The sequence below is a fragment of the Phyllobates terribilis genome, unplaced genomic scaffold, assembly GCF_046119375.1.
Source record: "Phyllobates terribilis strain yellow unplaced genomic scaffold, ASM4611937v1 Scaffold_60__1_contigs__length_8166268, whole genome shotgun sequence".
Lineage (NCBI taxonomy): Eukaryota > Metazoa > Chordata > Amphibia > Anura > Dendrobatidae > Phyllobates > Phyllobates terribilis.
Genome location: NW_027362820.1, coordinates 7543562 through 7559792, shown reverse-complemented (window position 1 = coordinate 7559792; position 16231 = coordinate 7543562). Strand labels below are relative to the sequence as shown.

Sequence of the window (16231 nt, the reverse complement as noted above, 5' to 3'; positions counted from 1 at the left end):
TACACCTCGTACACACACACGGCTCTGCTCCGTACACCTCGTACACACACGGCTCTGCTCCGTACACCTCGTACACACGCGGCTCCGCTCCGTACGCCTCGTACACACACACGGCTCTGCTCCGTACACCTCGTACACACGCGGCTCTGCTACATCCACACTGTAAACCCCTCCTGACCCCACACATAAACTTCAGCTCATCCAGCACCATGACAACCAGCACAGCAGAGTCCTGCATCCACTGAGGCCTCTGATCATGTGACCCCTGACTCCTCCCCTCCTGTGACCTCATCACAGCTCCTGTGCGCACAGAGCAGCCATATATGTGGTGGCGGCTCTGCAGGTGGAGGTATGTGGAGACCCCATTACTGGGCGCAGGGGGCATTAACCCCTTCATAAGGTTTTTGTTCTGTTTCCTGTAATAGATACATACGACCCAACTATGGAGACAGCAAGGGAGGAAACGTATTGTTCTCATAGTACAGGACCCCTTTACTGCCCCCCACAGTGTAATGCCCCTTATACAGTATGTATGATGCCCCCACACAGTGTAATGCCCCCATTATGCCCCTTATGCTGGATGTATGATGCCCCCCACACAGTGTAATGCCCCCATTATGCCCCTTATGCAGGATGTATGATGCCCCAAACAGTGTAATGCCCCCATTATGCCCCTTATGCAGGATGTATGATGCCCCCACACAGTGTAATGCCCCCATTATGCCCCTTATGCAGGATGTATGATGCCCCAAACAGTGTAATGCCCCCATTATGCCCCTTATGCAGGATGTATGATGCCCCCCACAGTGTAATGCCCCTTATACAGTATGTATGATGCCCCCCACAGTGTAATGCCCCCATTATACCCCTTATGCAGGATGTATGATGCCCCCACACAGTGTAATGCCCCCATTATGCCCCTTATGCAGGATGTATGATGCCCCCCACAGTGTAATGCCCCTTATACAGTATGTATGATGCCCCCCACAGTGTAATGCCCCCATTATACCCCTTATGCAGGATGTATGATGCCCCCCACACAGTGTAATGCCCCCATTATGCCCCTTATGCAGGATGTATGATGCCCCAAACAGTGTAATGCCCCCATTATGCCCCTTATGCAGGATGTATGATGCCCCCCACAGTGTAATGCCCCTTATACAGTATGTATGATGCCCCCCACAGTGTAATGCCCCCATTATACCCCTTATGCAGGATGTATGATGCCCCCACACAGTGTAATGCCCCCATTATGCCCCTTATGCAGGATGTATGATGCCCCAAACAGTGTAATGCCTCCATTATGCCCCTTATGCAGTATGTATGATGCCCCCCACAGTGTAATGCCCCCATTATACCCCTTATACAGGATGTATGATGCCCCCACACAGTGTAATGCCCCTTAAGCAGATTGTATGATGCCCCCACACAGTGTAATGCCCCCATTATGCCCCTTATGCAGTATGTATGATGCCCCCACACAGTGTAATGCCCCATTATGCCCCTTATGCAGGATGTATGATGCCCCCACACAGTGTAATGCCCCCATTATACCCCTTATGGAGGATGTGTGATGCCCCCACACAGTGTAATGCCCCCATTATGCCCCTTATGCTGGATGCATGATGCCCCCACACAGTGTAATGCCCCCATTATGCCCCTTATGCTGTATGTATGATGCCCCCCACAGTGTAATGCCCCCATTATACCCCTTATGCAGGATGTATGATGCCCCCACACAGTGCAATGCCCCCATTATACCCCTTATGGAGGATGTATGATGCCCCCACACAGTGTAATGCCCCCATTGTACTCCTTATGCAGGATGTATGATGCCCCCATTATACCCCCTTATGCAGTATGTATGATGCCCCCACATAATGTAATGTCCCCATTATGCCCCTTATGCAGGATGTATGATGCCCCCACACAGTGTAATGCCCCCATTGTGCCCCTTATGCAGGATGTATGATGCCCCCATTATGCCCCTTATGCAGTATGTGTGATGCCCCCACACACTGTAATGTCCCCATTATGCCCCTTATGAAGTATGTATGATGCCCCCATACAGTGTAATGCCCCCATTGTGCCCCTTATGCAGGATGTGTAATGCCCCCATTATGCCCCTTATGCAGGATGTATGATGCCCCTACACAGTGTAATGCCCCCATTGTACTCCTTATGCAGGATGTATGATGCCCCCATTATACCCCCTTATGCAGTATGTATGATGCCCCCACACAATGTAATGTCCCCCTTATGCAGTATGTATGATGCCCCCCACAGTATAATGTTCCCCCAGTACCACCTGAGATTTTACAGTTGAAATAATCCGTCTGGAAAATGGTTTTCCCTTTGCCTGCTCCCCTGTAGACCCTCGAGCATGTATACATGCATGTAGGGGAGCAGGCCTTACTAGATATCGAGGCTTTGTACAGTAATATACTGCATGAGGATGATATTAGAGGAGTAAGACATTTCTTGAAATCGAGATCAATAGAGTGTAGCAGACATAATGACTTCATGGAGGATCTTCTAAAATTCACTCTTACTCATAACTTCTTTCTTTTTGACATGAAGTACTTCCACCAGCTCAGGGGTACTGCAATGGGGAGCCGCTGTGTTCCCTCATATGCTAACTTATCCCTGGACTGGTGGGAGGAATCCACAATATTCAGACATGATTATAAGTGGTGGCAGACATATATTGGGGTATGGTACAAATATATTGACTACATTTTTATCATCTGGTCAGGGACGAGTGAACAATCTTTTTAATTTGTCGGGGAACTCCACATCAATAGAGTGGACCTTAGATTTACATCTGAATTTATTATAATAATTTTTATTTTTATAGCGACAACATATTCCACAGCACTTTACAATTTTAGGGGGGACTTATACAGACAATACAGACTTTCCAGAATAAGCATAACTCAGATATTAAAAGGAGTGAGGGCCCTGCTCACAAGCTTACAGTCTATAAGGAAATAGGGGAGACACAAAAGGTAAAATGTACATATATTGTATAATACTGCCTTAATATACTAAATATGGTAAGTACATAACACTACATGAACTGATAGCCAGCCAATATGTGTACAGTACAGACAGAGGCTATTCAGTGCATGGATGGTATGAACATGATTTTGAAGAAAATTTTAATATGGGCCAAACTGGGACAGTTAGATAAGTATGTTGAGGTGATAGGCCAGTCTAAAGTAATGGGTTTTTAGGGCACGCTTAAAACTGTGAGTATTGGGAATTAATCGAATTGTCCTGGGTAGTGCATTCCAAAGAATTGGTGCAGCATGCGAGAAATCTTGGAGACGGGAGTGGGAGGTTCGGATTACGGAGGATTTTAGTTTTAAGTCATTAGCAGAACGGAGGGCACGGGTAGGGTGGTAGACTGAGACGAGGGAGGAGATGTAGGGCGGTGCTGAATCATCAAGAGCTTTGTGGGTAAGAGTGATAAGTTTATATTGAACTCTGTATTGGATGGGCAATCAGTGCAATGACTGGCACAGGGAAGAGGCATCGTTGTGTCGGTTGGCAAGGAATATGACCCTGACTGCTGCGTTCACGACGGATTGGAGAGGGGAAAGTTTAGAAAGAGGGAGACCGATAAGTAAAGAGTTGCAATAGTCCAGACGAGAATGAATAAGAGCTACATAAGAGTTTTTACAGAGTCAAAGGTAAGAAAATTTCTAATTCTAGAGATGCTTTTAAGGTGTAGATGACACGAGCGAGCGAGTGATTTGATGTGAGGAGTGAAGGAAAGATCTGAATCAAGTATGACCCCAAGACAGCGGGCATGTTGCTGGCGAGTAATGATGGAGCCACAAACTTAAATGGCAATATCGGGCATAGATAGGTTAGTGGAGGGAGGAAATAGGAGTAGTTTAGTTTTTGACAGATTCAATTTTAGATAGAGGGAGGACATAGTGTTAGAGACAGCGGAACGACAATCACTGGTATTTTGTAATAATGCAGGGGTGATGTCCGGAGAAGAGGTGTATAATTGGGTGTCATCAGCATAGAGATGGTACTGAAAACCGAATCTGCTGATTGTTTGTCCAATAGGAGTGGTATATAATTAGAAAAGAAGGGCGTCTAGGACTGATCCTTGAGGAACCCCGACAATAAGGGGGAGGGGAGAAGAAGGGGAGCCAGCAAAAGACACAGTGAAGGAGCAGTCAGAGAGGTAGATCTGTGGCGCCCTGAGGGTTCGGTCGCCACATGGGTACTGCATCTCTTTAATGAGGTGTGGTATCTCCCCTTCGAGGTAAGGATGGTGTAACTGTCAGGACCCCACCTCTGCATCCAACACTACACCTCACCCACCTAAGGGGGGGGCTCATATGCACCAGGGTGCTGCCCCACCCGGGATAAGTGGAGATGGGGGGGGGGGGGACAAAAGATAGGGGGAACCTAGTAGTGGGTGAGGGTGGAGGACGCACATTTAGGTTACACAACAAAATTCATATTTAATAAACAGCCATCTTTGGCTTATGGTCTTTTGATTGTGATCTTCATCACTGAACGTGGCTTTCTGTGTGAACCTGCAGTTGATGGGGACACGGTCCTCGTACTCTGGCCTTGAGTCGAGGAGCGGGTTAGAGTTAACGGCTGTCTCTACCCGGTCAAGGTCCCTACCCAAGAATGCCTGGAGTGGAGCAGAGGAGACAAGCTCTGCAGGCAAAAGTATCCCAGGGGGATGCAGACGGAGCGGTATACGCCACCTGTCCTCACTATTCTGGCCTAGTCAGAGGGATTCCTGCTGCAAAAGGGGTACCGGCCCCCGATATCTGACTCTGTCACTTTAAGTCTTAGTCGGAGAAGCCCGGAGGCTCAGTGGATCCCACCGGGTAACGGACGGAGCGGAGTTGCCACCCGTACCCTTGTTCTGTGCATAGTCCAGAGGGAGACCCGGCCTTAGTACACGTACCACACACAGACAGGAGAGGACCTAGTGGGAAAAGTCTAGGAACACTCTGGTGCGGGGTCCTGACCAAAGCACCTGAACTACTCGGAGGTTGTCGACCCCCGGTCCTGGTGGCTGCAGCGCGCCGTGAGGAGCAGGGAGAAGCCTTGGGGCTGTGCATTCTACCGTAAGTAAAGCTTGGAAGACTACCCCTATGGCCTCCGGTTTCTTATTGCAACGCGGCACTGCACGACACCGCACCACATCTCCCACTACAATTCCCATCCTCCTGCTTCCTCTGCACTGAGGCCCTGCTCCTCCTGTGGGGAGTAGTACCATCTGCTGCTGCCACTACATCCTGCCTCAGAGGACTGAATGCAGCGTTGGTGGAGGATCACCAGAAACCACAGGTGGCGTAGTCTTTCACACCACTCGAATCACTGTCACCGTCCCTCCTAGCCCTTAACTTTTTAATGTGACAACCCTGGGCACTGACCGGGCCTAGGCCGCAACTACATCCACCCTGCACAGTCGCCCGGCTTCCGAGTACCCCAACTCTCAGGGTGGGCTAGCGAGCGGGGAGGGGAAGGAGAGACGTCCCCTAGTCCAACCGTCTCGGACATATTATTAGCATATACTGGACACCGGGTCCGAGTATACGTGGATCTTCATGACCAGTAGAAAACAACCGGAACCCCATCCACAGTGTCGAATGCTGCAGAGAGATCCAGGAGAATCAGTGTAACATACCTGGCGGCGACCTTGCATAGTGGTCCATCTCCCACTGTGCAAGAGCGCGCACTTGGTCTCCAGTCCAGAATGTCTCTCTGGCTTCCCTCCATGCTGTCTGTTTGTGTCTGTTTCTGCTGCTTAAGGGCGGCGCCCGATCACTTCCTGCTTTTTGTACCTGCTGTGGGTCACACCCCTTGTGCGTCCTCAGCCTATTGCTGTCTGTCACCTGGTATATAACTCAGCTGCTCCAATCAATCCCTGCCTGAGCATTGTGTTTCATTCAGTGTGTGCTTGCACTCTGAAGGTGCCAGGTCCCGTTCTGTGTTCTCTTGTCTGCCTTTCCTGGAGGCTGTATTTCCAGGCCTGTCTGAACACGCTCCTAGCCTGTTCCTCCCGCCTTCTAGGGGCCGATTACCTAGACCCGCTCCTGTATCTTGTCTGTCCTGTCTGAACACACTCCTAGCCTGTTCCTCCCGCCTTCTTGGGGCCGATTACCTAGACCCGCTCCTGTATCTTGTCTGTCCTGTCTGAACACGCTCCTAGCCTGTTCCTCCCGCCTTCTAGGGGCCAATTACCTAGACCCGCTCCTGTATCTTGTCTGTCCTGTCTGAACACGCTCCTTGCCTGTTCGTCCCGCCTCTCTGGGGGCCGTATTCCCAGACCCGCTCCTGTATCCCGCTGCAGTGTCGGTCTCTTCCGTACACTTAGTTCCAGTCTGAACTCTCTCCTATCCTTTACCTGTTTTGCCTCTATGTCCGTTCCTTTCCTTTTTCTGCAGAGTCTGTACTCGTACCTTGCTCCTGCTTGTTGTCTCTGTACTCCCGTTTGTGAGTTTGTGGTCCACTCGCTACTTCACTGCAAGTACCCTGTGGGTATCTGTGCAAGTACCCTGTGGGTATCTGGCTCTGCCTTTCCCTTCCTGTCTGTTCCGTGTGAACAGAGCCCTGTCCTAGCCTGCTCTGACTCCTTTGCTCACCGATCTGGCGGTTCTAGCCTGCTCTGACTCCTTTGCTCACCGCTCCGGCGGTTCTAGCCCGCTCTGCTCCCTCTTTCTCACTGCTCCGGCAGTCTCGTTCTGCTCTCTTCCTTTACCTCACTGCTCCGGCAGTCTCGCTCAGCTCCCTCTTTCTCACTGCTCCGGCAGTCTCGTTCTGCTCTCTTCCTTTACCTCACTGCTCCGGCAGTCTCGCTCCGCTCTGACTCCTTTGCTCACTGCTCCGGCAGTCTCGCTCCGCTCTGACTCCTTTGCTCACTGCTCCCGCCGGTCTCGTCCTGCTCTGACTCCTTGCTCACTGCTCCGGCAGTCTCGCTCAGCTCAGACCCTTTGCTCACCGCTCCAGGCGGCCTTGTCCTGCTTTACTCTTGCTCACCGCTCCAGGCGGTCTTGTCCTGCCCTGCTCTCGCTCACCTCTCTGGGCGGCCTCACTCTGCTGTGTTTGTCCGCCACATCTGTGGTTCTGTTCCTGAGTCCCAATGTGTACTGGGTTCTATCCCGCCTGTGTTCCTACCTGCTAGTGCCTCCCTGTCTGCACTCTAGCCGTGCTTGCCTGTACCCCCCTGCCTGCATACCCGCCTGCCTGCATACCAGTCGTGCCTGCCTTTTCCCGCCAGTCTGTGTGCCAGCCTACCAGTCTGTTCCTGTATTCCCCTGTGTGGGTCAACAGCCGTGTCCGGGGTCTGTCCTGGAGTAGCACCTGGTCCCTCTGCTCGGTTCCTCCTTGGTGCACTGGCGTCGTATGCCGTCGTGCGACCCTGGTCGGATCGGGTGAATACCTAGTTACGCCCCTCCAGGCATTCACTCTCCGGCACGGTCCAGTGGAATCACACGCACACGCCGCTCAGCCCGGGCGTGTGCATTACAGCATTACAATCAGCAGGGAGTAGTGACCATTAGATTTGGCTGTTAGTAGATCATTAGAAACTTTAGTGAGTTCAGTTTCAGTAGAATGTAAAGAGCGGAAACCAGATTGTAAAGAGTCAAGAAGGGAGTTATCTGAGAGATAGCGTATTAGACAGGAGTGGACCAGTCGTCCCAGGAGTTTAGATATAAAGGGAAGATTGGAAACAGGTCTGTAGTTAACAGCACAGTTCTGGTCGAGGGGTGTTTTTTTAAGAAATGGATGTATGCTGGAGTGTTTAAAAAAGGAGGGAAAAATACAAAATGAGAGGTAGAGGTTGAATATTTTAGTTAGGTGAGTGGTGACAGCTGGAGAAAGGGACTGAAGGAGATGTGAAGGAATAGGATCACTGGTGCAGGTGGTAGAGCGAGAGGAAGCAAGGAGCCTTGTCACGTCTTCCGTGACTTGTTCGAAGTCAGAAAATGAGCAAGATACAGTGTGGGAGGGAGGAGCATGCATAACATTTGGGGATTGAGAGAAAATTTCCTGTCGGATATGGTCAATTTTTTCTTTGAAATAATTGGCCAGATCGTCAGTGCTGAGGTTGGTGGTTGGGGCCTGTGCTGTTTGATTAAGGAGAGAGTGAAAAGTGTCAAACAGGTGTTAAGGATTATTGGGCCATGAGATGATGAGGTTGTTAAAGTAGGTTTGTTTGGAGAGGTGAAGGGCGGAGTTATAGGTTTTAAGCATAAATTTATAATGGAGGAAATCTTCAACCAGATTAGATTTTGTCCACAGCCGTTCGGCACACCTGGAGCCCCACTGGAGAAAACGTGTTTGCAGCGTGTTCCAGGGTTGTCGCCGTCTGTGCCGAGTTGTTCTCTGTGTAGGAGGTGCAGCTTCATCCAGGGCGCATTGCAATGTTTCGTTATAATGCTTCAGTGCAGAGTCAGGGCATGAGAGGGAGGAGATTGGGGCCAATGATGATTGCAACGTTTTCATAAATTTCTTGGTGTTAATGGCATGTATATTTCTATAAGTGTGGAAAGTGGGGGTGTCTTGAGCAGGGTGACAGTTCTTGACAGAGAATGAAAGAAGGTTGTGATCAGAGAGCGGAAGAGGAGAGTTAGTAAAGTCATGTATTGAACAGAGCCGGGCGAAGATCAGGTCAAAGAGTATTTCCATCTTCATGTGTAGGAGAATTAGTAAGCTGTGAAAGGCCGAAGGAGGAAGTTAGCGATAAAAGATGAGCGGCAGATGGGGAGAGGGAATTGCCTATTGGGATGTTAAAGTCTCCCATTATGAGGGTGGGGATGTCATAGGATAGAAAGTTTGGAAGCCAAGTGGCAAAGTGATCCACAAACTGATGGGAGGGGCCCGCAGGGCGATACACACCCGCCACTCGCAGGGAGAAGGGCCAGTAGAGTCTGACTGTGTGGACCTCAAAAGAAGGGATGAAAAGTGAGGGTACTGAGAATATAACCTGAAAAGTACATTTTGTTTAAAGGAGCCGACCAACACCAATTATTACCAGTTGCCTTTCCTGCATGTACTGATCAAGAAGGATTGTAATGGGCCACTCATCTACCATAAACCTTCAATGACTAATAAACTATTGAAGAGGGATAACCACCACCCCCATCCCCATAAAAAGAGGAAAACCCAAGGGACAATTTTTATGGTTGAGAAGGTACTGCTCGAATGTCACAGATTTTAGTATACAGGCAATAGACCTGAACACCAGATTAAGGGATAAAGGGTACTCGTGGTACATTTTGGATTCCGCATCATCGTTTGCAGAAAAATGGTCAATCAGCTTATCTTTTCCTCATTCAGATCTCTAAAATACTGGATCCTCTCAGTGAAGATCGTCTATATAAGAACATTTTTGCTGATTTATCCAGGAAAATGATGGACAAGATGGTGGAGAGGATATTACACCTCACCCTAGAGATCCTCTTCCGGCTTACTGGAGAGGTGAGAGATTCTGATGAAGTCACATTACATCATTCTTATCTATGGGAATAACAGATGGACAGAACTGGAGAGGTGAGGACTCTGGAAATGTCTGTAGTGAGATTTATTAATGTTTCTCTCCATAACCAGAGATTAATCATGGGGCCTCCATCTCACCCCCTGATACATGAGGACATCAATGACCAGAAGATCCTAGAACTCGCCTACAAAATGATTGAGCTGCTGACTGGAGAGGTGACACTGCTAGGAATGAGGAATGCTGGGACATTTCATAGTAAAGCTATGAAGGGATTGGGGGATGACGGTATCATTGTATGTGTCAGGTTCCTATAAGGTGTCAGGATGTCGCTGTCTATTTCTCCATGGAGGAGTGGGAGTATTTAGAAGGACACAAAGATCTGTACAGGGACATCGTGATGGAGGTTCCCCAGCCCCTCACATCACCAGGTAATAGACAGGACTAAATACACACGGCCTATAATTATCTGTATGTAAAGAATGAATTCAGTCCCTGTATGTCTTTCCTCCAGATCTATCCAGTAAGAGGACAACACCAGAGAGATGTCCCCGTCCTCTTCTTCCACAGGACTGTAAACAAGAAGATCCCAATGTTCCTCAGGTAGATACAGAGAAGATATCATGAGATTTCCCCTATGATGTGTAGACAGCTGTAAAGGTCTTGTCTTCAGTTCTGTTTTATCCACCATTATTATGTTTTATATTTGTGTAATGAGAACGGTGGAGATGGCAGGATTAGAGCTGATCATAGATGTGACTTCTCCATCTGTCTTTGACTTTTATCATATTTGTTTCAGGGTGAAGATCTGACCCATATTAATACTACAGAGACATATGTGAGGGGTGATGAGCGGTGTAAAGAGGAGATTCCTACATATGACTACACAGGTGAGTAGTAACCACTGAATACAGAGAAGTCACAGATTCTTCTCAGTCCCTGTCTGTGGCTACTTTATCGGTGGTGTAGTCCGGCCGTATCACAATCGTGTGATCACCATTTTGCCGCTTGACCACAATATTCTCCTCCGTCCGAAAATATTCAAATTACTTTGTGTAATTGTGAAAGCCCTTTTCTATAGAACTTACAACCTGGAGGATCTACCTACCCCTGGGATTAGGAGACGCTGACCGTTACCTGCCCAGGTCTGTAAACTATAAAGCCAAATGACAGCGTATGTAGAATGTGCTGACAAATTAGAAAATCACTTGAAGAAAAATATTATGATGGGCCTGTAAGAGAAAGCGGAGGGTAATGATGCTGTTGGCTTCCTGGAACCCTGATATCTTATTGGATGAATCTACCTTCTCTCCCTTCTGTGCTGCTGAATGTTCTCATATGGTTCCTACAAGACCAGGTCCAGTCTTTCTGGCCAAACTTCACTTTTTTGATTGATAACATTAAATGTCCAGTGAGGGACACGTGTGAATTTCTGTACAATAACAGCAGAGTTTCCCTTTATCCTGACTGTTCAATTTCTTTTAAAACCAACTAACTTCAAACAGGATTGTGATAAACTACATAAAAAACATTCCACCTGTGCCATGATATATCTCTAAGCTGTGCGTGGCTGATGGCTGTAATATACATTTATTCACGCCTGCAGGAGATGTGTTGGCTCCAGCCCTGGTTTCATGGATTCACTCCACATCATAAATAGTATTGAGTGAATTTGTTCGGCATTTCAAATTCAGGTTCGTGTTCGGGGTTCCGGCTTGTTCGCGCCAAATGGTCAACCATAAATGAGTGCAACTCCAGTTTAGTGTTGGATTTCTCCCTTCATACATACGTTGTTGTTGGGGATGTTACATGTTTATATATTCTTTCTTTTTTTTACAAGTTCATTTTCTATGATAGTTTGATTGTGGTGGGATCGGCCGGCCTCACTTATGTGAGTCTGTAACTCCCTTGTAGTCTTTCAAAAAGGTCTCCATTGCCTCTTCCAAATGCCCAAGATCTAAATTTAAGACACCTCAGCTCTGCAGTATTATAAAAAAGTTCACTTTAACGTCTAATATTTCTTGTTGACACTCATCTGCCAGAAAATATTGGCCCTTATGATAGTTTAGATTGCCAAGAGCCACCGAGCCCCATACTCCAATTACCCCAGAGAGGTTTCACCACTAGTTACTCATTTTTCTCTGATGAAGACTGTTGAGTTTGATCATTTCAGTAGATGTGTTATTGTCTGTAGACACAGTTTTTGACTTCAGTAATCCTCTGATTTAACCACTTCCCACAGTTTTATGTTTCTAATCAGGCCCCATTTTTCAAATCTGATGTGTGTCACTTTATGTGGTGATAACTTCGGAATTCTTCACAAAGGATAATAGGAAACAAATGGACCTTACAAATTATTTTCCAACTTCTTTTGAATCTGACAATCCCCTATATACGGTTGTACACTACTGTTTGGGCACATGGCAGGTTAAGAAAGAAAGGTGCGCCATTTAGCTATTAGGAATGCTCAAAAGATGGCCACCACGCACAGGCTTGTCACTATCTACCCTGTTTACAGATTTCACAAATTACTTTGCTCATCACCCTTTAACACCTCTACATGGATCTGAACCTACACAGAGACCCCTAGGCTTGGGCCACGGTGTTACCTGCTATTCGGTGGAGTGAGATGGGAAGAAGAATAGTCAGGTAGCTGGGTCAGAACCAAGAGGATAGAGAAAATACAAAATCAGAAGACACAAGAGTAGTCAGTAAACGGGCCGAGGTCACAGCTGGAAACAAATACACAAGCCGGGAGATGAGCACAGAGGACTGAACCAGAGGAGAACAAGGCTGTATCTGGCAGCTTCCGGCAATATGCTTCCAGCTTTAGTAGGGTGTGGTGCTTTCCAAATTGCTGAAGCAGGGAGCAGATTACTCCACCTGGACAGCACACACACCTATACTGCAAGACTGGATAGTACTACTGGTCCCAGGCACCCTAATCTTAGTGGCTGGACAGAGCCTGCGCCTTTTACTCCATATTTGGGAGCCAGAATGAACAAACAGTTGAACACCACGCTCCACTGCTTCATCCTATGAGGTTTTCTATTAGATGGTCATTGTCCTGGTGAATAAGTGATTTTTTTTTTATATAACTTGCCTTTTTTACAGACAATTTAAGTAGAAATGTTCAAAAATATAAAATTCAAGGATTCTTTATTAAAAAATAATAATTGGTTTTCTTCTTCGCAGATGTCTGTACCAGGAGATCAGAGGGACAGCTGACATCTTCAATTTTTAAATCAGATGACCTTGAGATCCCACAGGATACAACTGAAATGAATGCCATTACTCCAGATTTACCATCATCCCTTCACTGCAATGATCTGTCATCTGATCCTTTGAAACAGATCCTGTTTTCTGATTCATTACCGACTACTATGGAAAATCAAAGTCACAAAATAAGCATTAAAAAACGAACTGCTCCTAATGCAAAGAAGCCATTTTCACATTCAGAATATAGAAATAGTTTTCCTCTCAAAAAGTCTTTTCTTAAACATCAAAAAATTCACACAGCGAAGAATATATTTTCTTGCTCCAAGTGTGGGAGATGTTTTAATCAGAAATCAAGTCTTGTTAGGCACCAGGTAACTCACACAGGAGAGAAGCCATTTTCCTGTTCAGAATGTGGGAATTTTTTTGCAGAGAAATCAAATCTTATCGCACATCAGAGAACGCACACAGGGGAGAAGCCTTTTCCATGTTCAGAATGTGGGAAATGTTTTAACCAGAAATCTAGTTTTCTTAAACACCAGAGAACCCACACAGAGGAGAAGCCTTTTTCATGTTCAGATTGTGGGAAAAGTTTTGTACAGAAATCAACTCTTATCAACCATCAGAGAACACACACAGGAGAGAAGCCATTTTCATGTTCAGAATGTGGGAAATATTTTACAGCGAAATCAAATCTTATCAAACATCACAAAACTCACACAGTTGAGAAGCCTTTTTCATGTTCAGAATGTGGGAAATGTTTTACAGAGAAATCTACTCTTATCAAACATCAGAGAACTCACACAGGGGAGAAGCCTTTTCCATGTTCAGAATGTGGAAAATGTTTTAACCATAAATCTAGTTTTCTTAAGCACCAGAGAACCCACACAGTGGAGAAGCCTTTTTCATGTTCAGATTGTGGGAAAGGTTTTGTACTGAAATCATATCTTAATATACATCAGAGAACTCACACAGGGGAGAAGCCATTTTCATGTTCAGATTGTGGGAAATGTTTTGTACAAAAATCATGTCTTAATATACATCAGAGAACTCACACAGGGGAGAAGCCATTTTCATGTTCAGAATGTGGGAAATGTTTTGCAAAGAAATCAAATCTTTTCAAACATCAGAGAACTCACACAGGGGAGAAGCCTTTTCCATGTTCAGAATGTGGAAAATGTTTTTCAGAGAAATCAACTCTTATCAACCATCAGAGAACTCACACAGGAGAGAAGCCATTTTCATGTTCAGAATGTGGGAAATATTTTACAGAGAAATCAACTCTTATCAACCATCAGAGAACCCACACAGGGGCAAAGCCTTTTTCATGTTCAGATTGTGGTAAATGTTTTGGACAGAAATCACATCTTAATAAACATCAGAGAATTCACACAGGGAAGAAGCCTTTTTCATGTTCAAAATGTGGGAAATGTTTTAAACAGAAAGCGCATCTTGATAACCACCGGAGAACCCACACAGGAGAGAATGCCGCAACTACACCCAACTAGTCTCTGTACAGACAAGAAAGCCCCTAGCTGTACAACTAAAAACGCCACCACAGACCTAACTCCCTAATAAGTCGGTGAGGAGTTTCTCATACCTCCTGAGGAACCAGAGGGGAGGCCACAACACATTGTCAACAAGGGGAATGGAAAGTATGAAGTAAAATCCGAAAACCCTGAATGAAAAACAAAAACACATTCATATATGGCAAAGAAGGCAAGCTAAGGAGAACCAAAAATAAAAGGAACAAGTATAATCTCCCAGAAACCTAACATTGTTAGAATTAGAAGGTACCGGGAGGATAGTTTCACCTTTGTGGTGAAACTTATACAATTCATCCTCACCAACTGTAAATGTAAACCTGTCCATTTATAATGACCACGGACAAGATAAAGATTCCCAGCTCACATCAGGACCACAAGATCCCAGGTACTTTCAGCTGCATCACATCTAATGTAGTGTACTTAATTATATGTACCAAATGTCCAACTGGGGGTCTGTATGTAGGGGAGACAAGGCAAAAACTTAAAACAAGGATGAATTCTAATCGCCACAAAGAAAAAAAGAATAGATCTACTTGTGTCCACACATTTTTACGGCCACAACTGCTTATCCTTTTCCGAAACTGATAGTTCTGCTTCACGTCACTTGTCTTATCTATTGCATTATTCCTGTGCCCTGTTGTGCATAAATATGTGACTATTCGGATTTTGTATTATACTATGTCTCATGAAGAGACCTGAGTAGTCTCGAAAGCTTACTGACTAATGGCTAACTGAAAAGATGGTATCAACCACTGAGGACTCTCAAATTTTAATATTTTTCTCCATACAGCAATTTTAAGATCTCTCCACAGGTGTTCAATGAGATTTAGATCCAGACTCATTGCTGGGCAGAACTCTCCAGCACTTTGTTTCTATCCATTTTCTAGGTGCTTCTTGAAGTATGTTTGGGCTCATTGTCATGCTGGAAGACCCATGACCTAGGACTAATGTTGAGTGAGTATTTTCTGTTCCAAGCATGCTCGGGCGAGCTCCGAGTATTTATAGCTGCTCGGTGATATGGTTGAATCGCTCCCGTGTGCATGATTTGTGACTGTTTGACAGCTTTATTACATGTGAGGAATATGTAAGAAATAGACATTCCTCACATGTAATAAAGCTGTCAAACAGTTGCAAATCATGCACATGGGAGTGATTCAAACATATCACTGAGAAGCTGTAAATACTTGGAGCTCAGCCCGAGCATACTTGGTACTTGGCGAAAGGGTTAATGGAACATACTTACTCAACACTACCTAGGACGCAAACCCAGCTTTCTGACACTAGGCACTATATTGTGAACCAAAATCCTTTGCTAATCTTCAGATTTCATGATGCCTTGCACACAGTCAGAGGCAGCAAAGCAACCCCAAAACACCTTTGAACCTCCACCATATTTGACTGTATGGGTTGTAAATATATTGATTATCTGTGCACCTTGGACAAAGGAACATGTGGATCTCTAAAGATGGACTTATAACCTTGAAATTGTTGATATTTTTCAACAATTTTGGTTCTTAAGTCCTCAGACAGTTCTCTTCTCCTTTTTCTGTTTTCTCCAAAATTAGTGTGGCACACATATGCACACAATGCAAAGATTGAATCAACTTCTCCCTTTTTTATTTGGTTTTAGTTGTGACTTTCATATTGTCCACAACTGTTACTTGCCAAAATTGTGTTTGAACAAGCTTCACATGCTTGAAACAAAGTTGTTTACCCACAATTTTTGCAAGGTGTCAACAATTTTTTTCAGCCTATTTTGTGTGAAATTATGTTCAATTTGCCTTTTTTTCTCTGTTTTCTTGTGTTGTTCCAATACATGTAAAGGAAATAAACGTGTATAACAAAACTTGTAATTTCAATAATTTTCTGGGAGAATGACTTCATTTTCTGGAACAATTTCAATGGATCCAACACTTTTGACCATGACTTGATTTTGTTGCCTTTCTAATATGTTGCAGCATATCATCCTCTACGTGTTCAG

General features: G+C 45.6%; 1 protein-coding gene across 1 annotated transcript; it reads left to right on the top strand.

Annotated features, from left to right (window-relative positions):
* The first annotated feature begins 294 nt into the window (after positions 1–294).
* On the top strand, positions 295–15197 carry LOC141192347 (uncharacterized). The gene is made up of 7 exons (XM_073661863.1): positions 295–349; positions 9331–9471; positions 9601–9705; positions 9795–9918; positions 10002–10090; positions 10287–10377; positions 12683–15197. Exons 2-7 carry the CDS (start codon positions 9403–9405, stop codon positions 14209–14211), a joined length of 2007 nt encoding a protein of 668 aa, XP_073517964.1. The 5' UTR covers positions 295–349; positions 9331–9402; the 3' UTR covers positions 14212–15197.
* The last annotated feature ends 1034 nt before the right edge of the window (positions 15198–16231 follow it).

Excerpts from the sequence above, each read along its gene's own strand:
- LOC141192347 (XM_073661863.1), top strand. The coding sequence starts at position 9,403 with ATGATGGACAAGATGGTGGAGAGGATATTACACCTCACCCTAGAGATC. Across the intron at positions 9,472-9,600 it reads TCTTCCGGCTTACTGGAGAG|AGATTAATCATGGGGCCTCC; the intron begins GTGAGAGATTCT and ends CTCCATAACCAG. Across the intron at positions 10,378-12,682 it reads TCCTACATATGACTACACAG|ATGTCTGTACCAGGAGATCA; the intron begins GTGAGTAGTAAC and ends TCTTCTTCGCAG.